The sequence below is a fragment of the Apostichopus japonicus genome, chromosome 7 (assembly GCF_037975245.1).
Source record: "Apostichopus japonicus isolate 1M-3 chromosome 7, ASM3797524v1, whole genome shotgun sequence".
NCBI classification, from domain to species: Eukaryota; Metazoa; Echinodermata; class Holothuroidea; order Aspidochirotida; family Stichopodidae; genus Apostichopus; species Apostichopus japonicus.
Window position 1 is genome coordinate 11,744,265 of NC_092567.1, and position 13,508 is coordinate 11,757,772.

The window sequence follows — 13,508 nt, forward strand, 5'->3', positions numbered from 1 at the left end:
AGATTGATATACTTTAAACTTTGGATAAACAAAGACTTAAAAAAAGTGGATCTGGTGACACAACTGTGCATGGAACTGTGCCTGGCTCTCAATGTCACTGGTTTTGTGTACATCTTACTTGAATAATGCTTCTTTAGCCTCACAAGATGTGATTGTGAATCTAAGAACTGGTGTGTGACAGTTTATCAGGAGTTTGGAGAAAAATATCAAAGAAGTAAATTAGATACAAACCCAACCATAATCTTCAGCTGATATGATAGACATCTTTGAGATGAATATCAAAAGTGGAGGTGATTTGCATTTTACTGTCCAATTACATTTCAAATCATATTTCCATTATGTAATCAAATGCTTAAAACAGTCATCTCTACTATACTACAGTAAATAAACATCATAACAAATAAAGTACAATAAAGTTCAAGATTATATCCATAGTTGTGTGACCTTTGTGTGACCTACCTAAATTAATCAAGGTTTCTTGTTTTTGTTTGATGGAGTGTTCATTACAAATACCTCTAACTCAAAGCTCAGAGATACGACTGAGTTGACTTCTTTAATGTTTCTACAGCATTATGAAATATCTAAAATGGTATTTCAAGTTTTTGGTTTTAATCTGAAGAAAATAAATATCTAAACAGAAGACTTATTTGTGGGTAACCCAAACTACTTTCATACAAACCAACAAGTTGTCTTCCAGTCTTACCATTCTGGGAATGTCAGGAGTTCTAGAAGCCTTTATTCATTTGAGTCTGGGAGGCAATTTTATTTCAGTTTGACATATTAAAATGTACCAGAGGGTGTTTAGGCAGTTAATTGTGTAATGGCAAGCTCATTACAACCATACCAAGTTCTGGATTAATCCAGCAAGAATCCGATCATGTTATTGTCCTTACTAGGGATTTATTCTGTTAGTTGTATTTTGAGTGGATGAGTTAAAACTTTAAATAAAATTCTTTTAGTGAGAGTGAATGGAGATTAAAGAGACTTCCTTGATTCAAAAAAGTCTACCACACATATTTGAAACATTATCATTACTGTTCTACACTTACCATTAATGTGATTACCATCACAAGGAGGAAATATCAGCTGATGAACCATTCATCGTCCTTGTCAGCACAGTATGAACACTTCCATCAAAAACTGGTAACTACAGGTGGAATAGGTGATCCTCTAATAGCTCGCTTCATAATTAACCTAATGAAGAGAAAAGAAAGTGATGTGAATGAGATTTAAGTCCTAATTATAGGAGAAATCGAGAATGTCAGTAAGAAAAAGATGTGTGTATGTCTCTGGCCTGTATACATGGACATTCACAGAAAAAATCCAGAGGTAGGAAAGTACACTTCAGTTGCCAGTAACCAGGTATTAAGTGTAAAAACAATGAACCAGTTAACCATCTAACTTGAACCGGATTGTCCGTTGTTAGTGGAAGTGGCATATAAAGGTGTGGTGCAGTGATATAAATGAGCTCCCAAAGGAGAGTCCAACCTCACACGAACCCAACCATGCATGGTTTTGGCTTGACTAGAAATATGTGAGATTTCGCACCTCTCTTTCCTATTGAGGACAAAATCTCTTTTGAATTTCCACTCATAAGGAGATAATAATATCTAAGTTAGTGTGTAGATGTGGTGGATGGGTGTTTTATATTATTTTTCTTCATTTAATGGCACCAGGCCCCTGGAGACTGCATTGCCTACACTGACCTAGTTACACCACTCTCTGGGGATCTCTTTCTATAATTTTTGATCACCAAAGGTTTATAAAGTACCCAGTTCAGCTGGTCAATAGCCATACAATATGGCCAGTTCTACAAATTTGGCAGATGAAGACACTTGTAACCTTAAAATATTGAGTTAAGAAAGTTTTGAGATGATGAAGTTAAAATTTTGACTAATGAGGTAATACAAAAATGTCAGAATTTTTACTTTTAAGTCATATCTTGAGATATAAAAGTCAAACTGTTGATATTTGGGACACTTATTTAGTTTTCCTATGTCCCTATTAAGCCACTGTACCAAGTTGGTGAAGTTAGATCAGTTTGAGACCAATTAGATTTTTTTAAAACCAACTGCAGTGTCTGGCAAAGCAATGTTTATAAATTAAACAAGCACAAGTGACAATTATGTATTCACAGCTACATATACTCAGATGAGTAGGAAGTATTTCCAATTGTGTTCTCTGTTTATAGTGGCTAGACTTACAAGGGTACTGCAAAGCTCTCCAAATCTTCAGTATTTTCACATAGTTTCTGGAATCTGCTGGCAATTTTGAGCACTTGAGGACATGTCAGTAATAGAAGTACTTTATCTGATTTTACTCTGTGGAATATATATATCTGAGCCTTAGCCGGGTGCGTCAGAAGAACTATGTCACATCTCTGAGACATCTTGTCCTCTTGTATTGAGTTCAAAGTGCATTCAAATACATGTTAGAGAAAAAAAATGTAATTTCTATGAAGTAAATCTAAGCCCTGGTGGGAGTCCCTGTGGACTTTAGCTGCGACATTTTCACTTTTCAGATATTTAATTTTCTCTGATAGTGATTTTGCAGCCCTAGTGGAGCCCATGGGGGGGGGGCAAGTGCTCACCACCCTAGTGGATGCTTGTATATGATTGAATGCCCTCTAAATGTGTTTATTTTAAACAGTATTTAGCTCTCAAATATGTAAGGAAGACATTTTATCATGACATGATATTGATCAAGGGTTGCAGGGGAATTTAAATTCCTTAACTATGATTGCTAGCCAACAGTTTGGTGAATCAAGTCACAACAAACCAGATTTACTTCATTCTTACCATTCCTATGGAACTCTGTGCATCAAGAAGTGTAGGATACTGAAGAAGCTTGATAGGTTCATAGGTCCTAATCTCCTCTATCCGGTACAGTCTCTGTCTTCATATTCACTAGAGGGTTTCTTCCTACGGTTGGATTATTACATCATGGAGCCGTTCGAGTCACAGTGACTTCTAAATCAAAAGTGAAACAATAACATGAAATCATTTTAGTTATTCAAAAATTTCAGAAGACATCAGACACAAAAGGATACTAACAACAACAAAAAAAAACCATGGTAGCAGTTCCACTTTGATCCAATCATTGATCTTTTTAATTTATTGATTATTCAGTATTAAAGTGTTTGGTTTCTAAAGCTTTTTGAACGTTCTTAGGAATTTTTGCATTCAGATAGCAATGTGACACTACAGCAGTCTTTGTTGGCAATCAACTTTACATGATAGCTGTAAAAGACCCATACACTTTTAGTAAGTAAATTATGTAAAAGTGAAATTTGATTTGTGATACTGAAGCTGAAGATACGTCAATAGGAAATGAGCATTACCAGCACAAAGCCTGGATATTCTGGATATGTTCCAATAATGGGTTGTCTTGGGCCAGTAAGGGTGGGTAAAGCACTGCAGTATTATGGGTGACACAAACTACAATAATGTTTGCATATGATATGGAATATTGAATCTCAATCTCTGGAAAACCTTGCATTTCATTTGACCTTTACTCACTGGCAGGTTAGCACTTAAACCCACAACATCCCAGGAGAGGAAACAATTTCAGAGTACTTTAAGTTTGTGACTAAAACCTTTCAGACAGTTGGATGATCTCGCAAGTGTCGAACACTTCTTTAATAAACTAATATGATCGAAGTATTCTGAGGGAGGAAACCCTCCCCTTCAACTTTTCACCAACTAACACTAGCAGGCTAGCATCACCATATTTCAGCTATTCCTACATTGTGCTGGGCATAGGTCACGCTTTATGCTGGCATTGCGGACTATTGAATACATTAACTAAAACCATTGGACTAGGCCTAAGTTAGGCTGCACTTTTCTTATATGACTAGAGACGACCTAAGCCATAACTTCAACGTTATGATGTCCCTGTCCTTGTAGGTACATAGCCTAACAATATGAAAGGAACACAAGACATACGTGGGATTTCTTCTTTGACAATTGCAATATACTCCGTCTGTTTCTTTCAGTATCACCATCTGAAATATATTGCAATATCTTCATATTAGTAAGCCAGTACTGTAGCTTCGGGGAATCACGTTAAACAAACAGAGAAGTACAACCATACAACCGTTCTTCAAACGCTGCTTTACACTGTGTCGTTGGTTTGTTTAGATTCTGAAGATGAGACTTGTTCAAGTCGTTTCCATTGGCTACGAGGGAAATTCCCCTCTTTTTCAGATAAATGATCAATTTTCTAGCTGATATTATAGCTAGAGTATTTACAAGATAATAGCAAATTCATTAGATCTAAAAGTGAGAACTTCGACTACATGCTGCAAAACGGTAATTCATCATTTGCACCTCGATAATTTTCTGGTAATATTGCTTTCATAGAATACTGTACAGCCGCTTGAAGTGTATACGTGTTATGGGTCGTAGCGTATAGGTCTTATGGAAAAGATAAAAAAAAAACTTAGTTATTACACTGCAACTCACCAAATTACAATTTGGACGGCCTCTTGACTATTCACAACAGATCTTCCGAAGTCCAAACATAAAAAGGGGTCCGGCACAAAATATATAATGAAAACGCAATATGCAAATCATGAAAACAAATATGATGGTAAAGCACAGCTACAGGTGTACACCCTTCCCTGTCCCCCCCCCCCCCCGACTTAACAAAAACATATTCATAGGCAAAACTGCATGGTGTCTGGAGCCAAGCTGGTTGTCTAATTATGCCTCGGAGTGCACCAATTAACATAAATTTTCAAAACAATTTCAGGGGACGGGGCTACTGAGATTTGCCTTCAACAAGCCAACAACTCTGGCATTTCCATAGCAGTGTCAGTTGGGAGATCCCCCCCCCCCCTTGAAATCCTATTCTAAATATGGGGGTCGAGAAGGGGTCCCGTTCCCCTAGTCCTGCGAACCGATTTCAAGTAGTAGATAACATATATATATTTACATCTGCTAATAAAATGTGATGCATGGCTACATGTAGGTAACATGCAATAATGTGTACCTCTTTGTAAGGCATCATTGTATATAGGAATAATAAATGGTTGGGCAACATGCTCATCCAATAGTAATTTACGGAATAACTGGACGGGCAAGACTATATTTTCTGATTTTGTATGTAATTATACAATAGTGATTTTAACATCGCGGTCAGTTCAGTTTTTAAACTTCACACTAGTATGTTTTAGCACAACCTTAAATTTAGACAGATATTATAGTCTAACTACGCCCCAGAATTGTTTCAATCGGAGGACCAACAATCCCATACATGGAATTGCATTCAACGACTCCACAGCAACACCATCAAAACTTTCGCCACCTATAGTCTGACCATAAATGTTCATTCCCCTTCCTAAATTGATCGGGTGAATTTTTGAATGTGAACCCACGTTACAGGGTACTAGACCGTACAGGAGAGTCGATCCGTTTTCAGGATTGGAGAGGCAAAGTTATCGCTTATGCACTTAATCAGAAATATACACAAATTAGCCACAATATGTACCTCCTCCTTAATGTTCACATGCTTCCCCATATCTATGTAGACATGTGACAAATCACTTGATTGGCGTAGGAAGGGATCAAAAAATGAATGGGTTGGGGAAGCGGTCGGGAGGCATCGCAATTAAGCAAACAATACATATTTTGTCATTATTGTGAGCCACATGGAACACTGAAAAATTTCAAAATTTGCATATCAAAATTTTAATTATTTTATTGCAAAGTTTTGAATATTTCTGGGAATTTCAACCCTTTTTCAAAATTGAAACCCTTTTCTTGAAAATCAAATTTGTCTTAAAATTGCAATCTGTAATATAACCGAAATTCTCAACATTAAACTACTTTTTCTAAAATTTAGAACCTCTTCGATTGATTTCGACCTCTTTAATTCCCTTCATGTAAAATGTCGATTTCTTTTTGTTTTAAACTTAAACTTTTAAAATGTCGACTTCTCAACTAAAAATATTAGCCTTTTATTTCAAACTTGTACGTTTCTCTCGAAATTGCCATTGCATTTCTCGAAATCAAGATTTCTCTCTTATACAAATTTCAACTATTTTATCTCAAAAATTAAACTTTTCTTGATGAGGATGGTAATAAGTAAACAAGGAGAAAAGGGGGGCTACTTGAATTGACTATTAACATTATTGGTGAAATGTCGACATAGTATTTTTATTTGAGCAATTACGAGGTACGTGAAAAGACAATACATCGTTTGATTGCTTGACACTCTCTTTGCTGGTGCAAAGATTTAGCTGCATAATCCAGCACTGACATGGAGTGGCATTAATTACAAGGTGGTTGGGTGGGGAGGGGATGAAAAAAGTCGTGTGGTTACATTTATTCCAATAATTTCAAGATGATCAAGTGATTATTTGTAAAAACAAAAATGTAACTTGACACAGACACGTTTTGTCTGCACGATGTGTCTGCAATATGTGTATGACTGAACAAGAATGTTCAATTTATGTTATTCCATGTAGGTTTTAATATTCATTAAACATGTACTCTTTCAAATCATTTGAAACAGACGGTATTCAAACTTTTGTGTTAATTGTTTGTGTATGCACCCATTAACAGATGATAAGGTGGGTGAATGAGTACATAAAATGCTTTTTTGCCAAATTTTAACTGGTGGTGGGGGAGGTGTGGGTTGTGCACGGGGACTAACACCCTACCGCTTAGGGAGAAATGTCAATGATAGATTGATCTACTTGATATAGGTTGTGTTGTATTATTTACTTCCTCAACCTCTTCCTTGCTACTGTACATACCCAATCGACGTCAGTTTTTAAACTGTCTGTTTCCACCGGGCATATATAACGTTACGTACATTTATTTCTATCGGCGCCAAATGTCTGTTACAAATCTCAAACATCACCCGCGAACAGCTGGGAAACACCTGTATATGAATATCAGTGACTCATGCTATTGAATACCTGTTCAAATCTTGTATTGTATATATCAGTATCACTGATAATGAATGATTTAGTGTTATATCAGTGGAGATGCAGAGAACGTAGTATATTCGTGGGAGTTGTTTGTTATCATTGACTTGTTGTGGTTATTAAGATGGATTGTTTAATGGAGAGGAACCGCTGTGAATAGTTAAAATAGTAATTATTGATCAGAGAGATAATTTGCCGGTATGGTATAGAGGCATAGGCTAGGATGTGTACAAAGGCCAGGCCCAACTTAGGTAGGCTATAGGTTAGACAAGTAATACAGTTAGGCTATGTTAAAAATCTCAAACATCACCCGCGAAAAGCTAGAATTACTACTTTTAGCAAGAGGAGATGCTTAGCAAATCTAACTAAATAATACAAATCTTAGCATATAGTTGTTGACAGTGGCGTAGGAAGGTACTTTTGAGTGGGGGGGGGGGGGGGGCTGAAGACTGATGGCCGGCCCGGGGAGGGGTGTAAGGGGAGGGGGTATCCCCCTCCCCTTTTGCATTTCCAGGTGGCCTCAGATGCAATTTGGTGCAATATAGCACACTTCAACACCCTCTTCATTTTGTAAATAATTTTGCATTTTCACCTGGCCTTAGATGCAATTTGGTGCTCCAAATGAGATTTTTTTCTGCCAAAATGTTCTGAGCACCAAGGGCAGAAATGAAAAAGGGGTTTTCTGACTTGCCGATATACCTGACACTTAATGGGAAATATATAGCTTTGTTAAATACTGTATAGGGCCTAGAGCTTTGAACCTCAATTTAAGTCTAATAATAATCAAATGCAATACATAGTTATTAAAAAGGAATCTTTCGTCCATGTTTTTCCAGGAGCAACTAGATCGTGGTGTTCTACTCACAGCTGGTTTTGTCTTAATTTTGCCCACATAATTATAAAAACTGTACGTCATTTCCAAGCCAACAGACGTATGGCCACATGATATTTAAAAAGTAAAATGGTTTTGAAATTGAAAGTGCGCCACTTATTTTACCCTGCTGCAACACTCAATAGCAGAAGTTTGCGAGAGCCGTAGCTCTAACGTTAAATGTTCCACTAACTGTTCACACCCGATGAACTCCATAGTAAGAGAAGATATTTCAATGAACCCGATTAAACTTAAAAGTAATAATTAATTAGTATAATAAAGCCCTCAAGGATATGAAGTGTGTCCAGAAAACAATATTATTTGTAAAAACAAAATGTAAAAAGCGGATGTTACTATTTAATTGGAAGAAACGATAAAGTTAAGAAAGTTAAGATCATAAGCAATACTCAATTTAGGAATATCTACAAACACAAAGAAAGAACAAAGCTACATTTCGAAAAAATCCACTGGAAATTATGTCACACTCAAACCGTAACTTAGGAATGAATTTAATAACTAACCACAGATGGACATTATCTTTTAAACAAATCGTATTAATTAGAAATAATGATAATTCATGCAGAAAAGTCGGATTTGGATCAATAATTAAATAATTTGTATATTAAAATTTGAGTTTAAGCCTCGTCAACCTTCTCTCTTGAAACTTGAATTTGATCTACATCTGCTTCTCTAAATTGCATTTTAATTATATATAAGAAACAACCTATTGATTTAAATACAATTCTTCCAAATCTCCTTAAACTTTATAAACACCTGATATAAGTTAGAGTAGAAGTTTCCTTTTCATGATTCCTATAACATTAAATTACATTTTCCTTCTGAAAGTTCTAAATAAAGATACAAATAAATTTGATCAATTGTTTTCTTCAAAAGATAGATAATCTCAATTATTATTTACCCATTTCTTATAAAATTCTCAACCCGTCATTGAGATTTGTTTCCTATTAACTAATAAATAAAAAATATGTAGCCTCACATTCTTAATTTATTAAACCTTATTAGCTATAAAAACTGTAATTAATAATTTAATTGTAAAACAAAACTAACCCTCTAATCCTACATTACCACTTTATTTTTCTCTAATATAATCTAATTATTCCTGTTTATTTGTCTCCACTTAAAATCAGCCCCTTATTTCCGTTCCAATAACTGATTCCGTCTTACAAATAAACACGACATAAATGTCCTAGTTTATCGATTTATTCCCCTATATTTTTCGTTATTTGTATTATTTATAATATCATAATAATTATTCTAATCCTTACCAAATCCAATCTATTTATCTCTATCTACTCTATTACTCAGTAACTCTATTCTTTCATTCTAGATTCCTATCTCCCGTGTGCGTCTAGTAGCCTGCTCTCCTAGAGTTGATGAGTCTGGTCTGAACCTTATCCTTCAGTCTGGTCTCTCTCTCTCTATCCTGAGTTCTCTCCAGAAGCTGTGGATCTCTGACTACGACAGGAGACTAACTAATGAAGAGTTGGCGGCCATCTTGTCTTACTCCTCACAGTGTACAAGCTTGAAGGAGCTGTGGTAAGTATTCCGGTGTAGATGTTAGAATCATCATAACAGTTAAACAGGGAATTAATTTAATTAATAAAAGTTATCAATATTAAACTAAAAGGGAATGTAAAGTCTGCTGTATTTTAATGCCAAGGATTGGATTTAATTAGTTTAGTTGGATTTATTTGAATAATTAGGTCATCGTGAAAGGAATTCTGTAGAATGTAATGATTAATAAAACAAAATATAATGGATAAATAGGGTATATTTTGAGAGGGTGTTGGTAATAGAGGGGTATGGGTGGGTGGTGGTTGTTTAAATGTTCTTTGTTTATGTTAATGTTAAAATTTAACTAAATAGGTTTTAGAATTAAAGGAATGTTTATTAGGATAAAATAAGAGATATATAGACAAGGAAATTGGATTTTAATAATTCTAGCGAGTAAAATTAATATTCTAAAGTAAAGTTTTATAAGGAATAGGCCTAACTGTTAATTTTGACAGAAACCTCCGAAATAATTGATTTTCAGTTATGTACAATTAATTTAAGAAACAAAAGTGTTTGAAAATCGTTGTTAGTTTTAAAGTAGTAAAATGATGGCAGTAATAATAGCATAAACTCCTCAAAATTTTGATCAGATGATGATAATCTAGCAAAACTGAAATGCATACAAAAGAAGCTACCAATGAAATGGTTTTAGTTGTCAAAATTTAAAAAATAGTTACTCAAAATAAGTTAACTAATTAAAACAAAATAAAAGTTAACTAGAAAGAAATATATAATTGCAATTGACTTAACTATATAGTTAAAAAATGTATTGCCATAAATATCATTAAAGACAAATCTGTATCTGATAAATTTCAAAGGTTCAAATGAAATCCGCTTAAACTACATCACTTTCTTCGTTATAGTTTGAAATACGACGTTATACAAAATAAGCTTAATTATGATTTATGCTTATATTTTAACCTAATTTTTCAACAATAATTACAAAATTAACCGAGAGCTTCAACTTTGTATAATTGATTACTTTAAACAAGAACTGTATAATATTTTAATATTCCTCGTATTAATGTTACTTCATACTTGATTCGATCATGACGTCCCTGCTTAGTCCGTTCAATGTAGTGTTATTTTAGACCTCCACCCCCAGCCCCAAACCAACCCCTCCTCTCTCTTCTCCTCTTGCTCTGTTTGGTCTTACAGATCAAACCTCGTAAAAGTTTCTCCTTTCCTGCTTTACCATTTACAACATCATCAGTAACATCTTCAACTTACAGCTGACGTGTTACTAAAAAAAGAAAATATTTAAGTCGCACCCGTCACCCCCCCCCCCCACCCACCGCGCATCACCCAAATCTCGAAAGAAAAGACAAAAGCTATTGAGTAGTTACATAAATGAAATATATGAGAACGAAAGCTGCTTAACGTATGTTATATGTGGAACAACGCCATTCCGGGAATAACTGTGTGCGCTGAAAAAAAATATTACTGGAAATAACACACTTCGGGGGTTTTGTTTGGTCTGACCATGGAGGTAAAATGGTCTGACTATAAACAAAATGTAACAGAGAATGTTGATTCCCTATCTAGACAAAATACTTTACCCCAATCCCAGTGTGCTCCGCAGTAATTTTAGGCTCGCTCCCTCTGCCCCACTCCCCTTCAGACAACTGACCTGTACCCGCCACCACCCCTCCCTTCGCCATCTGCCCCCCTTTTCCCTTTTCACATAATCTTTTCAGAAAAACCTTCAAATACATTGCGTTTCTACCCGATAACATTATCACCATTTTAGTACACACAGTAGGCCTACTCTATTCTACAGTAGTTTTCTGCACAGACGATTGATTCAATCAATTTATTTCTAAAGTAAAATAACTTAACAGTAGAGATGACACACCTGGATCTCCCGTAAATACCTAATTAGCATAACAAAAGATAACCTTAGACAGTTAAAGCTAATGAATAGAAAGATAAACGAGCCGCGCGTCTAGTGTACACCTGGAATGTTGTAACTGTCATATAACGTTACCATGGAAACCGACAATAAGTAGGTCAGTCCGTGTCTAGCAGTGGCTGGGAATAATGCATCATTTTATTCAATACGGGTTAGGTATATATCTAACAGCCATTTAGTGATACTGTATGTCATATGCCGTGATATTAAGATTTGTTCTCATTATTATTCTTTGTTTATATATTTTAAATGAGTTAACTTGATTTCCTTGGTTGTCTAATACATCCCTCACTTGCACCTCTCACTCATTTTATAGAAGGAATGTTTAATTTCCCTTTCTTCGTTTTATTTTCTTTATGTACTTTTCGTTTGTATATGGAAGTATGCCTAATTAGCACATAATTAAATAACCCTTAATGTAACTCACATATCTAATACGTTTTTTTGCGGGTTCTCAATTGCCTAGTTTATGGAGAACAGTTTTGTTCTGTGAAGTTGATTAAACAGTTAAACGGTGGAGATAAAATATTACTCGTGTTTAGCAGGGAGAAAGATCCGTTTGATGAGATCTTTTATTTTTTTAAATATCTAATTATATACTGCACTAGTTCTTTTTTATCTACACAGAACAGGCGAAAGTGATTAAATTATTCCATAGAATTTTAAAATGTATAATGGATAACGACAACTAGAAATCGATTTCAAATTTGCAACTTAACTGTTTTTAGTGAATTTAGAAAGGCTTAGAAGGCTGTCATCATCACCCTCAGACTTTCTTCCAAATGGTTTACATTATTGTTATAACACACGCTAGCAAAATGAAGTACATATTTCTATCCCCGGTACACAATGAATGAACCTACAAGTTAACAATCAGAATAAACACTTATACAACTGCCAGGGTCATATCCCGGTCGTAAATATGGCCACGGTTCATTTAGTTTTGTTGCTGAGAAGGAAAAAAAGAAGAAGCAGTTATTCACTTGTTGAAATGAATTCATTGCGTCATAATTTGCGATGTTTTACATGAATCATGGTAGTATGCTTATTAAAACAGAACATAAGTATATTGTGATAGTAACATGTATGTTCAACAACTCAAAAGAAAAAGGAAGGAAAATAAAACAGAAAAGAAACCGAAGGAGAGAGGTTATGTTCCTAGAAATACAGTTAGTAGAGATCTGTGGGTTATTGTATTCCGTCGGTCGCACATCCGGAGTTTTCCTCCCGTCAAATCGCAGCGAATAGGGTGAAAACATGTAAAGTAATTGTGTCTAAATATCGCGAGTCTACGCTTTTAGAACGCATAAAGAGAAAGATGAATACTCTACGCATAGACCTCTAGGCATAAGAGTGTAAGATAAAGTTGTGCACACTTCGTGACGGGTGGGCTTGGTGTTTCAGCGTTTACATAACGCGTTGCCAATTTTTCAACAATGTTGTTTGCTCTCAATAAATCAACGATTACGTAAGACATAATCTAAGTTTTGAACTGTTGAAGAACCATAAACCTGAATTTTGCATACCTAATTAAAGTTAGTCACTATCTTCTCTCAACTTTGTTGACCGATTTCGTATGTATACACACGCTCAGTTATCTCAACACTACACATTGTTTTGACCCCAGCCACATGACGTAATACACATTATACAGGACGACAAACTCGGCGATACATAGTTTTATAAATAAATTTTATCAATAAATCCAAGGTGAACAGTGTTTGACCTGTAAATTTAAGCAAGTTTGAGCACTTAACTGTTCATCAATCTGACTTCAAGCATAGTAACGTTGTTTTGGTTTCGATGATAATCGTAACGTATGCATTCATGCAGACGGAGTGTGTGTGTATGTGTGGGTGTGTTTGTATTATCGGACCTCCAAGGACGATAACTTGACTACACACCTTTTGTCTGAGGACGTACAGGTATGTGTGTGTGTGTGACGCCTCGCTTGTAAACACGATATCTCAAGTAGGGAAGCTTGGTCCAATCTAAAATTTGGTGTATATAGGAACCACATTGAGTAGAAGAACCCTATTGTTTTGTAGGGAGGTCATTTGGGGTCACAAGGGCAAAATACTGAAAATCTTGTAAACATGATATCTCAAGGAGGTAAACTTGGCTCAATCTCATATTTCGTGAATAGGAGGACCACATTGAGGAGCAACAGCCTATGTTTTTTTGTGGAGATCAAAGGTCATTTGGGGTCACCGGGA

The 13,508-nt window shown here is 35.4% G+C and overlaps 1 protein-coding gene and 1 long non-coding RNA gene across 2 annotated transcripts in view; one reads left to right on the forward strand and one right to left on the reverse strand.

Annotated features, from left to right (window-relative positions):
* Positions 1-13,508, forward strand: part of LOC139970052 (uncharacterized) — a 94,915-nt gene that overhangs the window by 25,879 nt on the left and 55,528 nt on the right. The window contains exon 4 of the mRNA XM_071975666.1: positions 9,154-9,362. Within this exon, the coding sequence (XP_071831767.1) occupies positions 9,154-9,362 (209 nt within the window). The remainder of the gene's footprint in view (positions 1-9,153; positions 9,363-13,508) is intronic.
* LOC139970122 (uncharacterized) lies at positions 649-4,223 on the reverse strand. The gene is made up of 3 exons (XR_011794027.1): positions 3,945-4,223; positions 2,799-2,969; positions 649-1,194 (listed from the first exon to the last, which is right to left on the reverse strand). It is a non-coding gene; the product is annotated as an uncharacterized lncRNA (long non-coding RNA).